Source organism: Aotus nancymaae, unplaced genomic scaffold (assembly GCF_030222135.1).
Source record: "Aotus nancymaae isolate 86718 unplaced genomic scaffold, 86718_ANA_hifiasm-v0.15.2.pri h1tg000009l, whole genome shotgun sequence".
Lineage (NCBI taxonomy): Eukaryota > Metazoa > Chordata > Mammalia > Primates > Aotidae > Aotus > Aotus nancymaae.
Window position 1 is genome coordinate 23,621,546 of NW_026988420.1, and position 23,777 is coordinate 23,645,322.

The 23,777-nt window shown below is 36.5% G+C and overlaps 1 protein-coding gene across 1 annotated transcript in view; it reads right to left on the minus strand.

Annotated features, from left to right (window-relative positions):
* Nucleotides 1-23,777, minus strand: part of LOC105727117 (protein diaphanous homolog 3) — a 345,513-nt gene that overhangs the window by 103,238 nt on the left and 218,498 nt on the right. Inside the window, exons 21-22 of the mRNA XM_064373482.1 lie at nt 11,316-11,411; nt 10,778-10,837 (exon numbers count right to left, since the gene is read on the minus strand). Coding sequence (XP_064229552.1) covers nt 10,778-10,837; nt 11,316-11,411 — 156 coding nt within the window. The remainder of the gene's footprint in view (nt 1-10,777; nt 10,838-11,315; nt 11,412-23,777) is intronic.

The window sequence follows — 23,777 nt, forward strand, 5'->3', positions numbered from 1 at the left end:
GTTCATTTCCACTTTTTTCTCCTGTGTTTATATAATCCCTGATTGCAGTGGAACACCTCGCTCCTGCTTCATATTCCCATTCTAGATTCTTGAGCGCAATTTTTCCAAACAATAAATCTCTGATCTCCTGGAAGGATGGGGGAAAGGGAAGTGAGTTGAGGCAGTACAGCAAAATTGTCAAAATTCTGGACTTCGGAGTCAGACTGTCTAGATGGTGCTAAACTGCCCCCTTTCCAGTCCTATTTTCAGCTCTATGGCTCACTTGTTCTGTCAGTGGTTCCTGGCACCAGAATTCCTGAGCCCTCCTCAGAGGCTTGGGAAGGATGGATCAGTCCATTTCTCACTGGGGCCCTGTGGTGTCATGGGTTGAACTGTGTCTCCTCAAAAAGATATGCTGAAGTCCGAACCCCTAGTACCTGTGAATATCAACTGTATTTGGAAATAGGACCTTTGCAGATGTTATCAAGTAAACTCAGGGTCATACTAGATTAGGTTGAGTCCTAATCCAATGACAGGTGTCCCTATAAGGCCGCCATGTGACAAGTTAAAGGACACATGGGGAGAACACCATGTGATGATGGAGACACACACTGGGGTGATGCAGCTACAAACCAGGGAACACCAAGGACCCCTGGCAGCCCCAGAGGAAAGAAGCATGAAACAGATTCTCCCCCAGAACCACCAGAAGGAACCAGCCTTGCCAACATCTTATTTCAGACTTCTAGCCTCCAGACTTGTGAGAAAAATAAATTTGTTGTTTTCAGCCTTCCAATTTGTGATAATTTGCTATGGTAGCCCTAGGAAAATAATACATCTGGATTCCGGCTTTCTCCTCGCATCATCATCTTCTCCATCCTTCCCATCTCTATATATTGTTGTTTTAGATTAAAGGCACCTTGATGTCACAGGAGCTGGAAACTGTTTTTGTGACTCTTTCTCTTGGTGGCTTTGTGGTGACTCTCAAGGAGAAAAGGAGGTAAAAATATCTTTATTATTCTATTTTAAAAACAAAATTCTCTATAGTCTTAATTTTCAACATTTTTTTCTGCTAAACTAGTTGACATTACTTCATGTATTTTAAGTATAGTCCAAGAAATATTCATGGTAAGAAAATTAATTTCCATGTTTCTAACTACTAAAACCATTCTATGTACCATTCTCATTGAAGGATTTGCAATAACTTTCTATTGGCAAATGTATCATGGAGGGAAAGTGAAGAGGGGAAGGAATGAGAAGGTGCCCGCAGATTTTGAGTTTACTGAGAAGCTACTCAGTTCTAGGCACTACATCACAAATCTAGGCACTTCCACACACTTTCATTTAGTCTTCCTAACAGCCTATGAAACATAGTGTAATTTCTCTGCTTATAGCTGAGGAAAAGAAAATTTAAAGACAAATAACCTTCCATGATCACCCGGATAGTAAGTCAAGAATTTAAACCAAGACCTGTTTGACTCCAAAGCCAAAACCTGACTCTGAACTGTTTTTCAAGGTCAAACTGCTCTGCCAGACCATTCACTTGTAGAAACAGTATTTGAAAATCTGGCTAGTTTTATGACTTCACAAATAGTCACTGAATAGGAACAACTACTGCTATTTTTTTTAAGTACCTACTATGTGTCAGGTATTTTGTAAATTATTTATTTGTAATACTGACAGCAATTTCAAAAGGTGGTTTCCATATCTGTGGCTACTTTGAACTGACCTTTAAGGAGGGAAAATAAAACATAAATCCAATGGTATCTTATAAATACATATCAAGTGTTGTTTTCTTAGAAAAGATTTCAAACACATAATGCAGTTGGCACATGCCTGGAAGATACTCAGCTGCAGTAGGGTCCCCCATCCCTGCCATAGTGTCTTCTACAGATGGAATACAACAGCAAAAACAAACCACACATTGTTATGTTCCAAAAGAGTTTTCATTATTTTCCTGTAACTGCGACACTTTTTAAAACACAAAATATCTTATCCTTTCAGAAAATCTGATGACTCTGCTTGGCTGGTGCTCTACAGCACACTCAGTCTGCCTACTGCCTAACTGAGCACTGTGGTCACACGTGGAGATTACTTTTTAGAACCTTGAGGCTACTGGGGACCATCTGCCCTTTTTCACAGGACCTGGGAGGCACTTTGGCCACTTTTCTTCCCAGGGACTTCACACACTATACTATCACTACACAAGTAATCATCTCCCTCTGCAACTAGGCCATTAATGTAAAAATCACTTTGTGTTTTTCCTGATCACTTTCCTCTGACATTCCCTAGAGGAGATGTGTTATCATCCACTGACCTTGCCTCCTTCCCCTGGCCAGAGACTATGACTTTCAGGAAGAGACCTGATCTCCTAATTATCAGAGAAAACAGTTGTTATCAGGCGGGAGTTCCGAATTCTCCCTTACTTACCGTCTGCATCCACTTCTATTCAAACATCCTTCCTTTGTAACTGTCCAGGTGCTCTTCATCTATGCTCTCACATCCCATTCCCTGGGAACCTAACCTAAGTTACTGTTCCCCTAAGTCTTAACCCCACACCTCCAGAGCTATTTTTTTTTTGTTTTTTGAGACGGAGTTTCACTCTTGTTACCCAGGCTGGAGTGCAATGGCGCAATCTCGGCTCACCGCAACCTCCGCCTCCTGGGATCAAGCAATTCTCCTGCCTCATCCTCCCGAGTAGCTGGGACTACAGGCGCGTACCACCATGCCCAGCTAATTTTTGTATTTTTAGTAGAGACAGGGTTTCACCATGTCAACCAGGATGGTCTCGATCTCTTGACCTCGTGATCCAACCACCACAGCCTCCCAAAGTGCTGGGATTACAGGCGTGAGCCACTGCGCCTGGCCCCTCCAGAACTATTAATCCTTCCTTTCAAAATACAAAAACAGTAAAGCCTTTGCGATATGAATGGCAAAGAAACATAATATGCTCATTAAATCATGAGCCATTTGGTGCAGCTATTTCCCTACTTTTTCTTTTTTTTCATATCTCGGCTTTCAAAAACAAAAAAAGTTCCACTCCTCCTCCAACCGAGGCTACCTGGCTTCCGTTTCTACCAATACTGCATTTCCCAAGGTAAGCAGTGATACCTGAGCTCTTCAATCCCATCTGTGCTTGGGTGCTCATCCATCCTTTTTGTACCTGGTCTTTCTGAACATGTGGCTTTGGTGACTATTCTTTCCCATCTCTGTGTCACTGGTGGCTCCGAGGGGAGAATGCTCCTCCTCTGGCTCCTCTTTCTCTTCCTTGCTCCTTCCAAGTTTTACAACCCAGCCCTGCATGCCTTCTAGCCTGGGAGATCCAGTAAGACCAAAGACTATCCCAGGTACAGACGATGTCATTTCCTCTGCATGCTCAGCGAACCTCCACAGTAGCACCACCACTTCATTGGATTGTAACTGTTTAGGCTACACAATTTATTTGTCTCTAAAACTGTAGATTTGCCAACCATTTCACATGTACATGAAAGTTTAGTTCTCAAATGGCAAACAATTATTAAAATACTAGAAATGGCTTGCCTTTTAAGTAATGCAAAATTACATAACACATAGAAATAGACAATGTGTAACGAAACAAACAACAAAATCTGTAATTCTCTAATGCTCTTTTAAAAGGGATTTCTATTTTGGGAGAAATTTGATGAAATCAACTGATCCTTTCACCAGTTTTTGTTTGTTTTTTTTTTTTTAAGTCCAAACACAAAATTGAAAACAAAAGTACAGAGTTCAAGGAGCGTCTAAAGTCTGTCCATTGATTTCTTATAAACTTAGACTCTGAACTTCTGCTACAAGAAAAGGGAGAGATTCAGAATGGGCAAACAATTTTAAAAGATCATAATAATTATAGTCCACTATGGAACACAAGCAGAACAAGAGACATATTAATCATAACAACCATTTCAGGGAAGTCAAGGACATTACTTTCCTTATACAATACAGTTCTTTATCTCCTTTCCACTAAATTTATTCCAGCCTTCAGCATACATTTGTGAATGCTCATTAAATGAAAGACATTTGCTGTTTCTTGCATAAATGTCCTTTTAAAACAACTTGAAGTCTTCACTTCTTGAGACTTTTCTAGCCTGTTCATGCTTAAGAGTCTGTTTGATAATGACTATGCCAAAAGGTTGTCCTGCCCTGACTATAAATTAGATAAGAAAAGCCTTTCCTGTCTACCCACAGGGCATCCTTACCTAGGCAGGAGCCCTGCTGAGTCTGTTCTGCCTTTTGCTTGACTACATAGTAAATATAAGAGACTGATGTTTGAATAAATTGTGAAATCATCCAAATTATTTTACATTCCTGGCCTAGAAAAATCTCCTTAAAAAATATTTAAGTCTTGACAGCTACAGGTAGTATTTGATTCTACTTGAAAGCCCAAGTGTAAGGGTGTCAAAAACAATTAGTATTTTAATAGCTGCTGCCTTTCTTAGGTTATTTGGCAGGCACAAGTTCATCAGAAAAAGAACAAAAAATACTCTCAAGAAAATAGGCCAATGACATTTAGAAAATCAAGTAATTTTACTATATTGTTCCTTATCCTCTTTCTACTTTAAAATAAGATACAGTTAAAATAAATGAAAATGGGAGTTGTCAATATTTCCTACTTGGATAGATAACATTCTCTAGAGGAGGACTGCATTAGTGTTGTCCTCATTGTTTCTAAAGAAGACTTAAGGCAGTTAGTGCTCAGTAGACACCAGTGGAAACCTTAGAAATCTCCTAATTCTCCCTCAAGACAAACTCTTGCTGTTTTTTTTTTTAATATAAGTTCTGGGGTACATGTACAGATCTTGCAGGATTGTTACATAGGTATACACATGCCATGGTGGTTTGCTGCCTCAACCCCCTATGTCACCTACATTAGGTATTTCTCCTAATGTTATCCCTCCCCAACCTCCCCACCCCCTGCTATCGCTCCCCTAGTCCCCCACCCCACAACAGACCCTGGTGTGTGATGCTCCCCTCCCTGTGTCCATGTGTTCTCATTGTTCGACACCCACTTATGAGTGAGAACATGTGGTGTTTGGCTTTCTGTTCTTGTGTCCGTTTGCTGTTTGAGAAACAGCAGATCAAGAAACAAGGTGACCCAAGACTGAGTGGATTGTGGATGGGGGAGGAGTGGCTATATATGAAGTTTTGATATATCAACAACAAAGTCTGTCTGTGTGCCTCCCTTAGAAAAATATGCTAATTCAAAGATATCTAACCAGCTTCACATTTAACTCTGACTTCAAATCTTAGAGTGGCAGAGCAGCTGTGCCTGGAGGCAATACAATCTTATTTCTATAAAAATCTCTCAAAGTGCCATATATAAGTGGAAGAGTAAAAATAGATAATCAAATCCAAATTAAGGCTATTAAGAATTGATTTAGTGTAAAGATAATAAAGCAAGATTTTGTTTAGGTTATGGATGCTCTCTAAAAATGCATAATACTTGTTTGCCTAAAATTTTGATTATGTTTTATCTTATTTTGTCACAGTTAAATAGTTTTATCATTAGGGGTTTTAATTGCATATAGTTTATAGAATTCTTTCTGATTACTCTCTATCCGTTTAACTGGAAAAAAAATCCCACTGTACTACTTATGAAAAGAGAACCAGCTAATGAGGATATAAACAAACTGCAGGCAGATGCAGCATAAGGTGTGGCTTGACGTTCACATACGTGGAACCTTTGTCACAAAAGTTTTACAGAGAGTTTACAGAGGAAGAGAAGAAAAACACTAGTCACTCAGTGGTATACCAGAGGTTATAAAGAAAACAATCAAGAAAAAAAAAAGAAATGAGAAAATCAAAGTCTTCTTTCAACCTTCACTGTATAGGCTCCACTGCCGTGTAATTCCTCCCAACTTCTTGATCTCTTTTCTGCTTCTCCTTCACTTCATTACTCACCTGAGTCCATTCCTAAAGTCCAGTCCTTATCTTGCTATTCTCTTGTTTTAAAGACTCTCCTTTAGATAACTCACTTGCTTATGAAGTATTAGCAATTCTCTGTGAGGGTGTCTTAACCTACAGCTCTAGGCTGGGCTTTTTTCCTTTCTGATTTTTTTTCTTCCCCTCTTTGACTTTTCCCCCCATCCCTAGCAGCCGATTGATACTGGCATAGAGGCTGCCATGAAGTCCTTTCAATTCCTCCCTCCCACTTACGCTTTAGTTCCATATAAACTATGGGGACCTGTCATTTTCATGCTCAAAAACCTCAACAGTCCAAATTTCTTGACCTGTGTCAGACTCGGAATATACTTCTTCCCCATCTGGTACTTTATTTTCAACTGGGCCAGCTGATTTATTAATACTTAAACACCACAGTATGATCTTAATTAAAATAGATTAATAAATATTTTAATTATGTTCACTTAAAAGAGGAGATTTTACTATTTTCTGGAGACTACAGAAAGTCTTTAGGTTTGGACTGTGTTGAATAAAGAAAATAGACAATGCCCTGTACTCATCAACAAATACGTTCTTTTGTTTTAATGTTGCCACACTTTGCTTGACTAAAGAAAAGATATTTAATAAGTAGTCCTCCACTTCTAAGAAGTGAGTAACCCAATCAAGACCGAATCTCCCCTCCCTCACATCTGATCCAACAACTCTTTGAAGCTATGCATAGAATAAACAATCAAATATCTCCTTTTGATGACAGACAACTTTAAGGGAGGAGATGGGAAGTGGTTAACCGTGTTCGCAGCTGGAATTTTAGCAACCGACATATCAAATTCCACTTATTTGGGTGACATCAAGAGATTTGATTTTTCTCCTTAACATATATTAATAGTTTCATTCAAGTATAAACATAAACATGTCTGTTCATTCAATACATTCTTATAAACACTTATGTGCCTGATACGAATCCAGCTAAGCATTGGGGTTACAGCAGTCAACAAGACAGATACACTCCTTTATGCCTTGTTTCCGCCGTAATGAAACTCATGAGTAGTGTGACAGAGATCAAATAAAAACATCTTCAGGGCAATGTGTATTACAAAATGGGAAGACTAGGGTGTTACTACAGTGTACAATTCTATAAGGTTCAGACTGTGGTTCAAAAGACGTCCTGAAAAAGTACATACATGCTATTGCTGCTGCTGCTAGGTCACTCTGCCCTTGGGTTTTGGCCTCGTTTCTACTCATCCTTCAAGTCTCAGCTTGGATTTCAGGTCCTTCTAGAAGCCAGCTCTAAACTGTCCTCACAAAGCCTGGATCAGTCTTTCTGACTTCCTGGTCTTGCCAAAACTTTTTGTGTCACTTCTAACCTGGCATTTACCAAAAGTAGGGCAATTATTACTAGTCTGTCTTTCAACTAGATAGCGCATTCTTGGAGGGTATCTATAGATCTTAAGTGCCTAGCAACAGCTTAGTACATTTTGCTGAATAAATAAAGGTATACCACATACTTAATTTCTGCCTGTGTCTTTATAGCCAAAGCAAAAGATAATAGGTAAAACTTGTAACCAGAGTGTTTTTGGTAGAGGTTTGGAGCACAGCACAGGGCTGGATAATTCAGAGCATGAGATGTCTATGCTTCTAAAGCCCATTGGAGTTAGAATGATTGAGGTCAGTTTGCTAAAATACATATAGGGACATTTTAGCCCCAACATCCAGGAGGATACTTTAGCAGAATTATTTTTATTCTGAAAGAAAAGATGCTTTCTCTGTATATAAAAAGAAACCTAAGAAGTCTGAGACTATAGTTATGATTTAAGAAGGCACAGGCAACACACAGACAGCAAAAGATATACAGACAATAAAAAATTAAAATTGTAGCTAATAAACTTAAATTTGGGCTGTGGATATATATTTTTTACCCAAGTCTTCTATAATATTTCTAACAGAGCATAGGTTTATTAAAATTAACATAAATGTTTTAATACTGAGTTTATTAAAAGAAATAAAAAGTGGTCATAATTAATTCTAGATTATTCTCATAATCCAAACCTCAGACTAGGAAAACAGTGCTATCTAGTGGTTAAATTTGGGAACAAAAGATGAGGCACACCAGAGGCTGAAGAACCTCTGAGAGGTTTTGTCTCAATAGTTCAACTATATGTTACGAGCAAAAAAAATGTATGCACATGAGTCATCAGCTCATGGATGGGAAGGGGATTAGATACTGATTCAAGCAGCTTTGTTAAAAGTATGGCATGGCAAAGAAATTAAGAACTTGGACTCTGAAGTCAGATAGGCATGCATTCAAAATTTGACTACATGCCCTTTAAACAAGTTATCAGACCTGCTTAATACTTGACTAATTTCAACTACGAAAGGGGACAAAAATATTGACTCTCTGATAGAATTATTTGAGGTTAAATGGGTAATATGCATAAAACATTCATCATAGTGCTTAGCATTTAGTAAGCCAAATATCTCAGTAAACATTAGCTCATTACTATTACTATTATTATTTTACATAGGTTATAAATGAATTTCAAATAGCTGTAGAAAATCTTTTAAATCTTCAAAAGTTACGAGATCAATATCAACAATATATACTTGTAGAAAATATAAATATTAGACATCAATTTTCTTTTAAGTATATAAAAGCAAATTAAAAATAAGTTCAATTTTACATTTCAATTATATGGTTCAGTTGCAGGTTTAGTATTTTCAACGAAAACAAAGAATTTTTTAGAAACAGAAAGTTTACACAATAAACTCCAAAATGTTATACTAAAAATAAACAGCACCCTTTTTGCAATAAAGACATTTTCCTTAACCAAATCCTGCATTTTTCAATATCTAGTCTAATAAATCTATAGACACATAATTCTTAAGATAGATTAGGTCATTTGGATTTCTTTCTACTTGGTTAGAAATATGAAAGGAAAACACAACAGAAATATGAACAGAAAATAATTTCTAAAAATGTAGGAATTCATCACATTTATATTAGAACAGAGAATTTGATCTCTGTGATATATCTCGTTTGGCTTGCTATATAATCTACTAGCTTAATTATCACAACAGCCTTAGAACTTAAGCCAGTACACACATTAACTTTATAGAAGTGCAATGCTCATCTGCTTTATATATAATAAACAGAAACATCACAATTTACAAATAATTGTATCTGAGCCATTATATCCCAGACACTTTACTAATATTACAGTCACAAGCCCAGTGTACAAAGTTATCTGAACTAATTTTCCCCCACATATTATCTAAAAAATATATTTTAAATTAACTGTAGGATGGTATATACACATCATTAATCATATCACAATATTGTGTTTGGCTGTAGTTCTTTTTTAATGATTTAAAATGGGGGCTGAGTTGTTTATCTTAATATTAATAATAAAAATAACTGAAGTCATATATGAAATCAAAAAAGAATTACAATAGGAATTAGAACCGTATTCTGGTCACAGTTGTGTCATTAACCAGCTCTGTACTCTCGGGAAATTTTCGGCCTCTCTGGGTTTCCATTTATTCACTGATAATACAAAACAATCTGTAAGATCAGGATAGACCTACCTTCTACAGGTTTTGCCATTGTGAAATACGTCACAATGGCTCTAAATCATAACCCTACGTTTAGGAATTACTTAATTAGTCATAATGAACTTCTCTGACTTATTCCAACTCTTTTTTTGTATTGTTATAAAAGAGAAAGGCAAGACAAAACAACAGAAAAGACCTACTTAAGAGATTGCAGCATATTTTTACTTTTACAGTCATTTGTTAAGCACCTACTATATGTTCTTTACCTTGGGCAGTAAGGATCCACACACCTATTAAAAGATAATTACATCCATGTCTTTTTCTTATTTACCTCATAATTATTTTAGGCTTTCCTAGAAATTGGCACAGGTTTCTCTCTCAGTCACATGTTAATAATTCTAGAACTTAATTAATCTGCACCCAAAAAACTCTTGAATAAAATCTGTCAAGTTTTTTTACACTTATAAATCTAGCAAACATTAGTGACAATCTCACTTGGAAAATCAGCACCCACAATCAATGAATGTGTTTTGACCATGGAAGATAGGTAGAACCCAAGTACATAACACAGAGGGAAAAGAACCAAAGCAAATAAAAGCCAATCAGCATGAAATGGTACCATGAACAGAGCAAAGAGTTACATACGGTTGGGCATGAGGAATGCTTAGAGATTTCTGAGAGGAGTCCATCTCAGATAAATATCAGAGACTAAAGTTAATTCACCTTTTTAGTGATTTTAGCACATCCTTCCACAATAATACCACATGAAGCTCATCTACATGTATTATTTTCCCAAAATACCAGTCAAGGTATTTCTTGATATCCTGTATATAATTAACGAAAGATGTGGCTATAGAGCCAATTCTCTCTACAAAGAACAGATTATGACTAATATTTGCAAGTCTTTATAGTTATCAATGTTAAATATTATTTAAAGAAAGTAGGACAGAGAGGCAAATGTGGGAGAGTAAAACAGGTGACAGATTTAATACTTCAAATTGTATCTTGACATATAGTAAGTCCAACACTTAAAAAAGTGTTATGAAAAAGAGTGCCCTGGATAACACTAATCAGCAATGATTGAACGTTAACTTCAGCTAATTATAATAATAAAAAATTCGCTAGAGACCCAATAGAAGCAGCTAAAACACAACCTCAAGGTAATAGGGATGAAAAATACAAGTACACAATCCCATAGCCAATATGTACATGCATACATTTTTACTATTTTAGTTATATTGAAATTTGAAATTTTCAAAGCAGCCTACTAAAATCACAGATCAATAAGATAAAAGTAGATAAGAAAAATGTGCAATTTATGAATACGGTTTATTACCATGGTTACAAACTTTCAGAACAGGCCTCTGAGACATTGGACTGAGACTCTGCCGAACATCTGTTAAAAAATATATAAAAGAAACTTAATATAGAGGTCTGTGCATCTCAAGAAGGAAAACAGTAGTAGACATACTTTTTTCCAAGGTTAAGTATTTCTGGCAGCAAAGTAATGCTTCAATACCCTGAAATACTTGAAGCAGTAATGTTATGACTTTTATTTCCCATTTAATTATGCTACTGTAAACTCCACTGGGATAAGGTACATATGGTTCTTTAGATGAGACTTGTCACATTAATCAGCATTTTCTAGGTTCAGTGCATTGATTTGTTAATGTGCTACTGACATCGGCCAACTGGAATGCATATCTCCCTGACATTTGTCTGTACAAGGGATTAAGCAAACTTATGAAACTTCCGAACAGTTGTTGCCCACGGCACTGCATTCTTGACACATGACTTTAAAAGAATGAGGAAAAAAAGGGTTCTTCTTTGTGATAGCTCCCTAGAAAGTAACATGCAACAAGAATAGGGTTCACCTTTCGGCTTCGGTGTCCTTTTTCTTCTGTCGCGGAAGGCAGCCCCAGACTGCAAGGCCTCCAGCAGATTATCCATCACTCCTGTCTCATCACCCTCTGTGAAAAGAGATGCAGGGAATTCCATCAGCCCTTAGGGTTACCATAGCAATGTCAAAGCATACACAGAAACTGGTGATGGTGATGGTAGGGAAAAAAAAAGATCAGATGCCGGGACGAAACCAGCAATTTCAAAATAAGACAAGACTTTAACTCTCTCATAAATCAAATCTTTTAATGAAATCTGTCTCATTAGTGCCTATGTTACTGTCCACTAAAGAGGCCTGAGTTCCATTGATTCACTTCAGAGCACTGCTTTTATAGTCCAATGGCATAATTACTTTAAATGGAATGTGGTTCTAGTCATGTCTAAGTCTTGGGTTATCATAAATCACATTTCTTTTGTAGAAATGAGCTATTTTCCAGACATCAGCCTCTATTCTAAAATCAACCAGGTATGGGAGAGTGTTTTTGTTCCTACTGAGATTCTGCTGTCTAAACTTATCAGACAAAATTATATTTCCATGCTAACTTTTGTGAACATGCTTCCAATAACTGATTTTTCATATCAGAAGATAATAATCCCCTGACTTGAGGTGACACTGATCACTTCAAAATTTTACAGAATGTATAAGTTTACCTTCTATAATAAAAAATAAACCAAAAGAGGTTCTCTAAAATCAAAAGGACTCCATTCCATTAAGATTATTTTAACTTGATATCCTGTATATAATTAACGAAAGATGTGGCTATAGAGCCAATTCTCTCTACAAAGAACAGATTATGACTAATATTTGTAAGTCTTTATAGTTATCAACGTTAAATATTATTTAAAGAAAGTAGGAGAAAAAGCTTCAAAGGAACTATTGGCCCAAACCAAATTCAAGGAAACCCTAAGGACTTTTTAACTGTCCAGAAAAGGTAACTTGCAGGCATTCTTTATGAAACTGTATGGCTGGTATGCTGCTACATTTAAAATAATGGAAAGCTACTTTCCTTGGAACTTTTTTATTTTTTTTTCCTTTTGATATGCAATCCCTTTACAGAGAAAAGATGAAAAGAAAATGCAGTAGAATACAAATAACATACTCATTTACAGTTTATAAACAGATACACAAATATAAACATGTATCAGCCCTTTTTCCATCTGCTTCTATTTCACATTTTTAGAAGAGTACTAAACCTTGTAGGTATTATCAAAAAAGGTGGGTGATAAATAGAATATTGGGAAGTTGTTAATTTACTGTAAACGTAATTACGATATGATGGCTATTTTAATTAAAATACATGAAATATTTCAGACAGCTAAATAAGTAGCTATTTGAAAATTTACATTCAAATTCAAAGATATTTTTCCTTCTAAAACTTCAGGCAATTTCAAATATTTAAGGTAGTAAAATAAAAAGAAAACATTTCAAAATCTAAAATTAAAATTTTAAATCTTTTTCAAGCAATCAAGAGTTTGAAAAAAAAATCCTAGTATTGAAAACAAATAGAAACAAATGAACATGTTTTCATATTGATAGCATTAATTATAAAGGAGGAGAAAAAAGAATAAATCCAAGTAACTTTTGAGTACTTTAATGGCATAAAGTTTAAGGGAAAAAACCCATAAATAAAATGTGAACTTTCTTCTTAGTAAATTTGTTGTTGGTAGTGGTATTGATGTAGTGATTCCGAGACTACTGTGTGTGTATAAAAGACAGAGCAGATGCGTAAATGTGCTGATGTTGTGGTCACTATCTGAAGGAAATGGAAATATGGAATTGGAGAAAAAGAAAAAGAACAATGAAGGGTTGGATTGGATTTACAGGTATTAATGTAAGCTCAAAACTAAAAAACAATAAAAAAAAACCCTTTTCCTATAACACTAAAATAATAGCAATGAGCCTTTGGATCTTGGTTTCTAGATACCATTACTAGCCCTCAAATCTTGGTTGCTAATTACCTCTCTCGTCCTCCGATCTTGGTTTCTACACACCATTACTCCCTAAAAGAAATAAGAATGCTTACAGAAATGGCTGATTCTAGAACTGAGGCCAAGAAAGTGTGAAATGAGTCAGAAACATATCGTTGTGCCAGAAAATCAGAAAGTGCTCAAAAATAGATAGTGATATGCTGAAAAGACAGAAGAGCCAGATTGAAATGTTGCCTTGGCCAAATTTAGGACAACTGAATATCAAATAAATAATGATGGGAATGGGATTATTGCACACTGGGGGAAAAAAGATTCATACATCCATACTGATACTAAAAAAATATATAGTAATCAAAATGCAGGAAAGAGAGTTCCTTTCTACAGAAGAATATCAACTAATAAATGTCAAAGATATGAGGGAAATAGAAAATTCACATTACAGTTCACATTGCAAGAAATGATTCAGGCAGGAGTCTTTAGTGGTTGCAAAAACCATTGTGTGTAAGGATGTGGAGGAACAGGATATGGAGAAATCTGGTAGATTCCACTTTACCCAAATAATCGAATTTGACATTACCAATAATATGGAATGCGCTGATATCAATTGCCTCCTGAAGTGATGCACAACTTAACCTGTGTACTGCTTTGCACAAAAATATTTAACTTGAATCTGAATGCAAGGCAACAATCATACAAATCCAAAGTGAGGGACATTCTGTGACACAACTGGCCTAGGATCTAAGAATGTATCAATATCATCAAAGACAAAGAAAGGAAGAAATAGAGAGAGAGAAGAAAAGCCTAGAGAACTGTTCTAATTTAAAGGACACCAAAGAGACATGACAACTAAGTACAGAGCAGTCCCTGATTAGCTCCTGAATTGGAAGGAGTTATATATGACATTATTGAGATAATTGGAGAAATCTGAATATAGACTGGATATCAAATAGTTATATTGTACCAATGTTAAGTTATCAGAGTGTGATAACTGTACTATGGTTCATTAGAATAATCTAATTGTTCTTAGGCATTAGATGCTGACAGTTTTAGGCTCACAAAACAACTTACACAGTTTCATGTTTATTGCTTCATGCCTTTGAACATGCTGTTATCTCCACACAGAGCATCTGTCTCATTTTCCTCACCAAGTTAGCTCTTACCCCTCCTTCAAAACAGAGAACTAAGAATCCTTCCCTGACCCATGTGGCCTAAACTGGGTGCCCCTCTGTGTCCCAGTGGTCTGTAATACATATAACAATAAATTATTTACAATGTTATATTGTTTATGTGACTGTTTCTACCACTAAACTATGAGCTCACTGAGGGCAGTGATTATAGATTTCATTTATCACCTGGCAAAATGCAACTAGTATATACAGTGTTTGACAGACATATGTTGACTAAATTAGCTAAATATATGTTGACTAAATTAACTAAGATGGTCAGCTGGAAGGGTTGATTATGCAGGAGAATAAAGGTCATAGATGGACAGGGGACCAGGGAAGAGATGGGAGTATGTTCCCATCATCATTTGAAACAACACAGCTTTATTCCTTCTCCCTTGTCTCATACATCTATTTAGTTGTCAAATATTATAGACTGAAACTCCCCATTATCTCCTGAACTAATCTGCTGCTCCTTTTCTAACTAGACTTTATGTTGGTAGTACAGAACTGAATTATTTTTTACTGGAATACTGCATGAGTTGCCTAGTCACATTACTTCCAGTTTCTCCCTAATTCTGCCCATGTATTACCAATAAGTAAGCCCTACAGAAGAAATGATCTGCAGTTCCCCATTACAAAGTTTCAATATATCTCAGTTCTTACAATATAAAGTCCCAATATTTTTTCATTTTTATTTTTAATGTTCTTTTTTTCCTCTCAAATGGATTCTGACAGATAAAGTCCTAACTCTTATTCTTCCCCCAACAATGATTTCAATTGTGTTTCCAATCTTACCTCTTACTTCCAAGCATTGCAACCTATTCTTTAGCTAAAGGCAACTGCCTGTGATTCTCTACAAGCATTCTTTCTCTTGTCCATCACTGTCCACCTGGAACCTCTACCCCTGCTCTCATCGCCCAAAGCAGATGGCTATTTTTGGCCTTCACTCTCACATGCATAATGGGAAGAAAACAATACTGAAGTAAAACAACCTGCATTCTAGTCTGAGCTTTCAACTAACTACCTGTGTGACACTGGACTATTATTTACATAATCATTCCTGACATATGCAATACAGACAATACCTGTCTAGGGTTAATGAGGGAATCAAATGAGATAACACAAATGAAAGCCCTTGGTAAATTGCTAAGTGATATAAAAGTATAGGGAAACAAATTCACAGATAAAATTCATAGTAAATTATAGGATGTGTATGAAATACCTGCTTATTATTGAATGTTTCAAGCACTGTTTTAGAAATAGTACAAATGAAGGAAGCTTATTTGTGTGTGTTTATGTGCATGTTTGTTTGTTTGAGATCGAGTCTCGCCCTGTCACCCAGACTGGAGTGCAGTGCCTAGGCTTACTGCAACATCTGCCTCTTGGGTTCAAGCAATTATCCTGCCTCAGCCTCCCAATTAGCTGGGATTACAGGTGTGCACCACCACACCCAGTTAATTTTTGTATTTTTACTAGAGACAGGGTTTCATCATGTTGGCCAGGCTGGTCTCGAACTCCTGATCTCAGGTGATCCACCCACCTAGGCTTCCGAAAGTGCTGGGATTACAGGCATGGGCCACTGTGCATGGCCGAAGGAAGTCTTTTATAGTGTATTCTATTATGTTCTTTATTAGGTATAACATCATTTTTAAGAAAAACTCTGACTTGAAGTACAAATACGCTCTTGAAATAAACCAAAGTGTAAGATGGGGACATATAAAGATGTTCTTCCAAATGTTAAAAATGCATTTAGAACATTCAACCAACACATGTTCACCTGGCATATGGTACTATGTGCCAGGATGTTACTAGGCACTAAAGATACCCAAGACTCATGCATATGGTACTGTGTGCCAGGATGTTACTAGGCACTAAGATCTCTAGGCTGCAAGGGTTAACACGAAAGCATTTCTGTTCTCAGAAGCAGAAAAGTGTATATATGAGTTACTGGAGAAGTACAGCTTCCTAGTAAATGATGACTTGAAGAATAAGTAGGAGTTACTCATGGCAGGGACTGGAGAGGGAATAGCATTCTTGGCAAAAGGAATAACAGGTACAAAGGCAAAAAGTTGGAATAAAAGCAAAAAATGAGGCGTAATAAGGTGTTTAAATGATTTATATTTACAATAGTCTAACACAGGCCAGAGAAGTTAAAATTAGTCATTTTTTCTTGTAGAACAGAATTCAATTTCTCCAGCAGTAATTTATATTAAAAATATTTATAGTTTCTCCTCTGCTGTGAAAACTCTTAATAGACTAACTGCAAATGGCAAAGCTTTTCTATATCTAAATAACATATTACCTTAATTTGTAAATAGTATTTTAAGAAACTGCACTGTGTCAAAGGAAATGGAGAAGGCAGAGTTAAGGACATTTCTAAAGTGGAATTAATAGGTCTTAGGAACCGAAAGAGGGCCGAGCTGCTAAGGACATGTCTGAGATCTCTGAGGCCCATGGCTGGAGGAAAACAAACAATGAAATTTAAATATCATTGATTTTGATGGGGAACAACGATTGGAAAACATAATGGGTTTCCTTTTGGACCTGTTAATGGAAGGTGCTAGCAGGGACCTCCAGATAACTTCTGGAAGACAGCTGGAAATTCTGGCCTCAAACTCAGACAAAAACATGGGTAATATTTTTGGAAGTCATTTCCATATTGTAAAAAATACTCATTCAGCACTCTGGAAAAGTATATGCCTGAATTAGGAGAGGTGGTATCTTGGAAACCACCTAAATTTAAAGGACAAGAGTAAAAAGGTAAGTCTGTGATCCAGTAGGAACTCTCTTTCCTTACTCCATTTTTTTCAGCCAAGGTACAGTACTGAAATTTTAGATAACTAAGGATACAAAGAAGATCCTCAAAGGTTCTAGAATGCTGAAAGTAAGTAAACAAATGAAAACAGGTCAAATACGTAGGAAGGAAATAAGACTAGGACTGGTTTTCTTAATGGCAACACTGAATTCCAAAAGATAGGCAAGAAATGGCTTCCAAATTCTGAAGTGAAATTTTTTCCAGTGAAGAAATGATTATATTGCTAATTAATCATGGATAGAAAATGGACATTTTTCAAACATCGAAGTGTCTATACATGCCTTCTTAGAAAGAGACTGGAAGATGTACTTTTGCAAAACCAAAAAAAGAGGGGTAGAATAGTAGGAAAACACGGAATCCAGAAAAGGAGAAGGAATCAAGAGAGCAAAGTGGCAAAATGAATTCCCACGATGTCCCAGTCTCAGAGCAGCCAGTTCAGATCACACTGATCACATGGGAGAAAACCGGGCTGTGGGACAAAGTAGTGGCCATAGAACCGATAGCAAATGTATTGCATTGGACCATTCGCAAAATGATTGCTGATTATTCCCCAGATCTATTAAAAAGTTTGGATAATACAGTATCAGGTATGTATGCACAAATACTAAACAAACTTTTTGAAAAGTCTGTATTAATCTAGAAACAACAAGATTGTCCAATAGGAAATCCTGTAGTCTGAATATGTTAGACTTGACCTCCAATGTAATGGTATTAAAAGGTAGGATCTTGATAAGGTGATTAGGTCATGAAGGCAGAAATCTCATGAATGGGATCAGTGGCCTCATAAAAGAGGCTGGAGGAATCTTAGTCCCTTCCACCATGTGAGGACACAGCAGCAAGACACCATCTATCAAGCAGAGAGTGAGCTATCACTAGGCATAACATTTGCTGGCATCATGATCTCGTACTTTCCAGCCTTCAGAATGGCAAGAAATAAATTTCTGTTGTTTATAAATTACCCAGTCTAAGGTGTTTTCATTATAGCAGCAGGAACAAACTAAGACAGAAAGTAAGGAATATTGAAAGTTGAGGTAAAGAAATAAACAACTTAAAATTAAAAAAAAAAGAAAAATAAAGAAAATGAGATATATTTACATAGTGCCAATATTATAAACATGGCCATTCTGTTGACCATCAGCTGTGATATAATTATAATGAAAGACAATAGAGTAAAGGAATAGGGGTACACAAGGTGAGAGTTAGCAGTGACAGGGCATTAGGGAACTAAATCAGGAACTCAGTAATGCCTCAAATAAAATATTGATAAATAACAGTCTATGTTATTATCTATAAATAGGGAACACATACATATCAGAAGAAATAACTAAGAGTTAAAAGTGATTGCTCTGGGAAGTGGGAGAAGATTGAGAGGAGTGAGGGAGAACATATTTTATCATGCTATAAGCCTATTATATTTAATTTAGGAATTTGCAGACATTGATAAATACAAGATAGTTAAAAATTTTCTTGAAAGAGAAAGAAGTTGACTGAGGAAGAGAATGTGAAGGAAGGGTTGATTATTGATCTAAAGGTGCTTACCTCTGAGAAGGGGAGGATGACAGGTAAAAATAATACAACACAACCAGATGAATATTATGGCAGAGATATTCAGCATGTAGTACAGGGTGGTGGGCACAATGCATGGGGCAGAGGGAGAAGGAACAGCAGTCACAGAACGCTCAGAGTACCTGAGACTTAAAGAACTGATTTAAGAGTGCCAGAGCTGCCCAAAGAGACAAGACCTAAACAGCTAAAGCTGTTAGGAAAGCTGTACAAGGCAGGGATTCCTGAAGAATGTGGAATGGATATGAGTAGGAAGAGATAGAAGGGGTAGTGCTGTGAGGTAAAGGTGAAAAGAGAGCCAGGGTCAGCTCACCAAGGGCTGAATATACCATGCTATGGAGTTTAGACTTTAAAGGAGCCGTGAAGTCATTTTAAGCTAGGAAGAAACATGGTCAATTTCTACTTTAGAAAGAATATTTTGAGAAGAGACAAGACTAGAGGCAAAAAATAAAAAAAATAGAGACAGACATGCTTAGTGATTTAAATCTAGACAAAATGTGATTACAAGGTCCAAGTAAGTTATAGAAGTGATGGTGAAAATAGAAAAGAGAAAGGAAGAGACATAGAGAAATCTTGGTCTGCGTGGATGTGAATATTATCAAGAAATAAAGTTAAGGCTGATTTCCAGGCATTTGGCTCTGCCAGTTGGATATATATTGATATTATTTGGCAAATACAGAACTGTCTTTGTTTGGTGGCAGAATGAGTTGGATCTAGTGAGGAGTTCAATTTTGGATATGTTAAGTTGAAATGTTCATGAAATATGCAACTACAAAATGATTCAAGGTGTCTAGAGGGCTGACAGAGTCACATGATTAAAACTTGGGAAGGAGGAATACGTTATACTAATACATTCAACTCAGAAGCATAGGTTGTACCTGAAACTGTGGGAAGGAGTACAAGCTTAGTAAAGTGGTAGAGAACAACACAAGTTTTGAATTCATCCATTTAGATGCAAACCAGTGGCGTCTCAACTAACAATCAGTGTTACTTTGGGCAAATTACTCAGTCTCTATAACCTTCATTTATTCCCCCTCAGGGTTGAAAGGGCAAGAAGAAGAGCACCTATTTCATAAAATATTGGAAGGCTTGAAAGAGATAAATCATGTACAATGCTCAGTAGAGTGCCTGGCGCATATGAAGAGCTTACTAATAGCGAATCTTTGTTATTTTGGTTTTTGATATTGTGGTAGAGCATGAGCTCTCTTAGGGAGATGGTGTGTAGTGAAAAGAAAAGAGAGCTGAGGGTAATGCACAAGGCAAACTAATAGGTAAAGGTGCTTTTAGGAGGAAATGACTATTCTCAACCTGTGACCATTTTCAATTGCGTTTACTTTGCGTGTGCTTTTATAGCTCCTCCTTTTACTCCCCATTGTCTCCTGACATACTTTCCTTAAGTCAAACCACTATATGTATATAATGTGTATATATATATAAAACACACATATATACATATACACACATGTATATAATTATTATAATAATTATTACTTGAAGACACCTCTGTCGCCCAGGCTGTAGAGAAGTGGAGCAATCTCAGTTCATGGCGACCTCTGCCTCCTAGGTTCAAGGGATTCTCATGCTTCAGCCTTCCCAATAGCCGGGATATAGGCATGTGCCACCATGCCCGGCTAATTTTTTATATTTTTAGTACTGGCAGGATTTTGCCATGTTGCCCAGGCTGGTCTCGAACTCTGAGCTCAGGCAATCTGCCTACTTCAGCCTACCAAAGTGCTGGTATTATAGGTGTAAGCCACTGTGCCCAGTGACATTTTATATTATTTCAGCAATAGTAAGTGACATAAAGATTACAATTTGGAATTTGAAGTGGGAATAGGGAAGGAAAGCTCAGTTTCCCCAAAGGCTGAAAGTGTACAGTTGATAGACAAAATTCATAGGCTTATAGTTTAACCCAATTCAGAAGAAAAACCACACACACGCATGCACACACACACACACACATAGATGCCCTAACATAATTAAATGAATTATTCCTCTATGATTCTGGTTATAGAGATTTTTGGGGAAAAGATTATACAGCTTCTCTTGGTAACCCAGTTCAGTCTTTAACCAGCTAGAACAAAGTGCAAAATACTACTTAAACCAGACAGCAAAAAGACAGGAATAACTTCAAACAAAGTCTTTGAACTTGTCTTAATCCAGATGTGAAACTGAAAATTTATTTGAGTCAAGGGAATTAGAAAGCCCAATTTTCATTGGGATTTAACTGATAAAATGATAATCAGAACAGTTCTCTTTCATACTGTAATTAAGCGACTGGCTCAACCATAAGAAGTGGAATGTTATGGGGAAAAAACCCAAATAGGTTAATATTTCTGTTTTTTTCACCTGTATTCTTCATGATTTATACAAATTTCATTAAATATATTTCTGTTATAAGTTAGAAGGAAAAATTAGAATATTTTACAAAAAAAGGAAGTTTTGTTACTGTACTTTTTTCCTTAAAATAAAGCACTTAAGAGCAAAGTTAAAGAACGAAACTCCTGGACTTGAATCTTGCTTCTTACTCTTATCAGCTGTGTGCTCCTTAAAGATCACCCCAATCTCCTTGTGCCTCCTCATACCTATAAGATGAGGATAATAACAGTATTTATGCTCAGAAGACTATTGTGAAGATTAAGCAAGGTATAGAGCTTAGCACAGTGCATGTGCTAAGGCCTCAAAAATATTAGCGATTCATGTTTTAAATATTTTGATGACTATTCTTGTTCACTAATATAGCAAATATTGCTGATTGGTCAACGCAGCACATTCATTCCCTACCTTCTTCTTCCTTCCTACAGAGGCTAGGAAAGCTAAACTTTCTCTCTGTGGCTCCCTTGCAGCTAAACTAGGAGTGGACACATCATGCATTTCTATCTAATAAGGCAATATTTGTAAAATAAGGCGTTATCTGTAACCACTCTTGCTCTTCTTGTCTTAAATATGGCCTGGAATTATGGCAGCTATGACTGCTATCATTATGTTACAACCTCCTTCTTCCTATCTTGAATCAGCTTGGATCTGTAGCATCCATCTTACACTTAGAGTACAGGTCACAGGGTAATACTTTTAGTTGCTCTGGTTAAAACATAAGGCTTGCTGGAGCCCAGGAGGCAGAGGGTGCGGTGAGCTAAGATCCCGCTGCTGCACTATAGCCTGGGTAACATAGCAAGACCCTGTCTCAAAAAAATCCCATGACCAAGGCCAGGCACAGTGGCTCGTGCCTGTAATCCCAGCACTTTGGGAGGCCAAGGCAGGCGGATCATGACATCAAGAGATCAAGACCATCCTGGCCAACATGGTGAAACCCCGTCTCTACTAAAAAATACAAAACTCAGCTGGGCGTGGTGGTGCACACCTGTAGTCCCAGCTACTCGGGAGGCTGAGGCAGGAGAATTGCTTGAACCGGGGAGGCAGAGGCTGCAGTGAGCCAAGATTGCGCCACTGCACTCCAGCCTGGTATCTGGACAGAGCAAGACTTTATGTCTCAAAAAAAAAAAAAAAAAAAAAAAAATCCCTTGATCAACATCAAAAAATAAGGCTATATTTTCAAAGTTTAAGTGAAAAATGTTTTGTAGCTACATTAGAATGTGTAAATGAAAATTACTATACAATTTATTACATTGTATCCAAATTTGAATCTAAATAATTTCATATCTTACACTAAATGGGATTATAGAGATGACATTCATGAAATAAAGGATTATTATTCTACAAACTCTTTAGCTTAAAAAAAAATCTATTCTTGGATGTCAGGAAAATATTATTGAATTTTACTATAAACACAACCAGAAAAAATGGTAATATAAAGATACTATGACAAATTATATCATGTTGTTATTAATTCTTAATTTACAAATTTCTTATGATTTAGATTCTGTTGTAAGACAATGATTCAGGATAAAAAAGTTACTTCTCTGCTCATTTAATTGTCTACTCAAATTAAAAAGGTACAATCATTTTTGGAATATAAACCTATCAAGGCACAAGATTTAAGAGTAACCATATCATGGATGAATTGTCATTACAAAATAAGAAGACATATCACATTTAAAAAAAATTCAATATATAAGACAGCATTTCCCAAAGTGTGCACCACAGAACACTAGTCCTGTAAGAAGTTCTGTGTGTATGTGTACCTGTTTAGGGAAGGGGGTAGAGGAAGTGGTTCTATGGTCAAATAAATTTGGGTAATAATGTGCAGTAGAGGCTGGGTGTTGTGGCTCATGCCTGTAATCACATCAATTTGGGAGACTGAGGCAGGAGGATCACTTGAACCCAAGAGTTCAAGACTGGCCTGGGCAAAATAGTGAGACTCTGTCTCTTAAAAAAAAAAAATAGCCAGTATGATGGTACATGCCTGTAATCCCAGCTACACAATGGGTTGACGTCGGGTGGATCACTGGAGCCCAGGAAGTTGTGGCTGCAGTGACCCATAGTTGAGCCACTGCATTGCAGCCTGGGTGACAAAGTGAGACCTTGTTTCAATAATAATAATAATAATAATAATAATAATGTGTAACATGCACTACTCTTGATAATTTATAACAAATATACATGACAAGTCAATTTATGATAAAGGTGGCATTTCAAATCAGTAGAAGATTTAAAAAATGTGTTCAATAACTACTGCCTAGCAATAGCAACAGTCTGTTTGGATCTCACCTTGTTATTTATATCAAAATAAATTCCAAGTGGATCAAATATTTCAACATTAAAATATTAAAGTGTAAAGCTATAGCAGAGAATGTGGAAAAGTATATTTTCAATTGTTCTGGAATGGGAAAATATTTCTAAAAAAATCCAAAAGTAATATAAATATCTAAAAATCAAATAGGACAGGTGTGGTAGCTCATGCCTGTACCCTCAGCACTTTGTGAAGCCAAGGTAAGAGAATCACTTAAGCCCAGGAATTTGAAACCAGCCTGAGTAACATAGCAAAACTTTGTTTCTATTAAAAA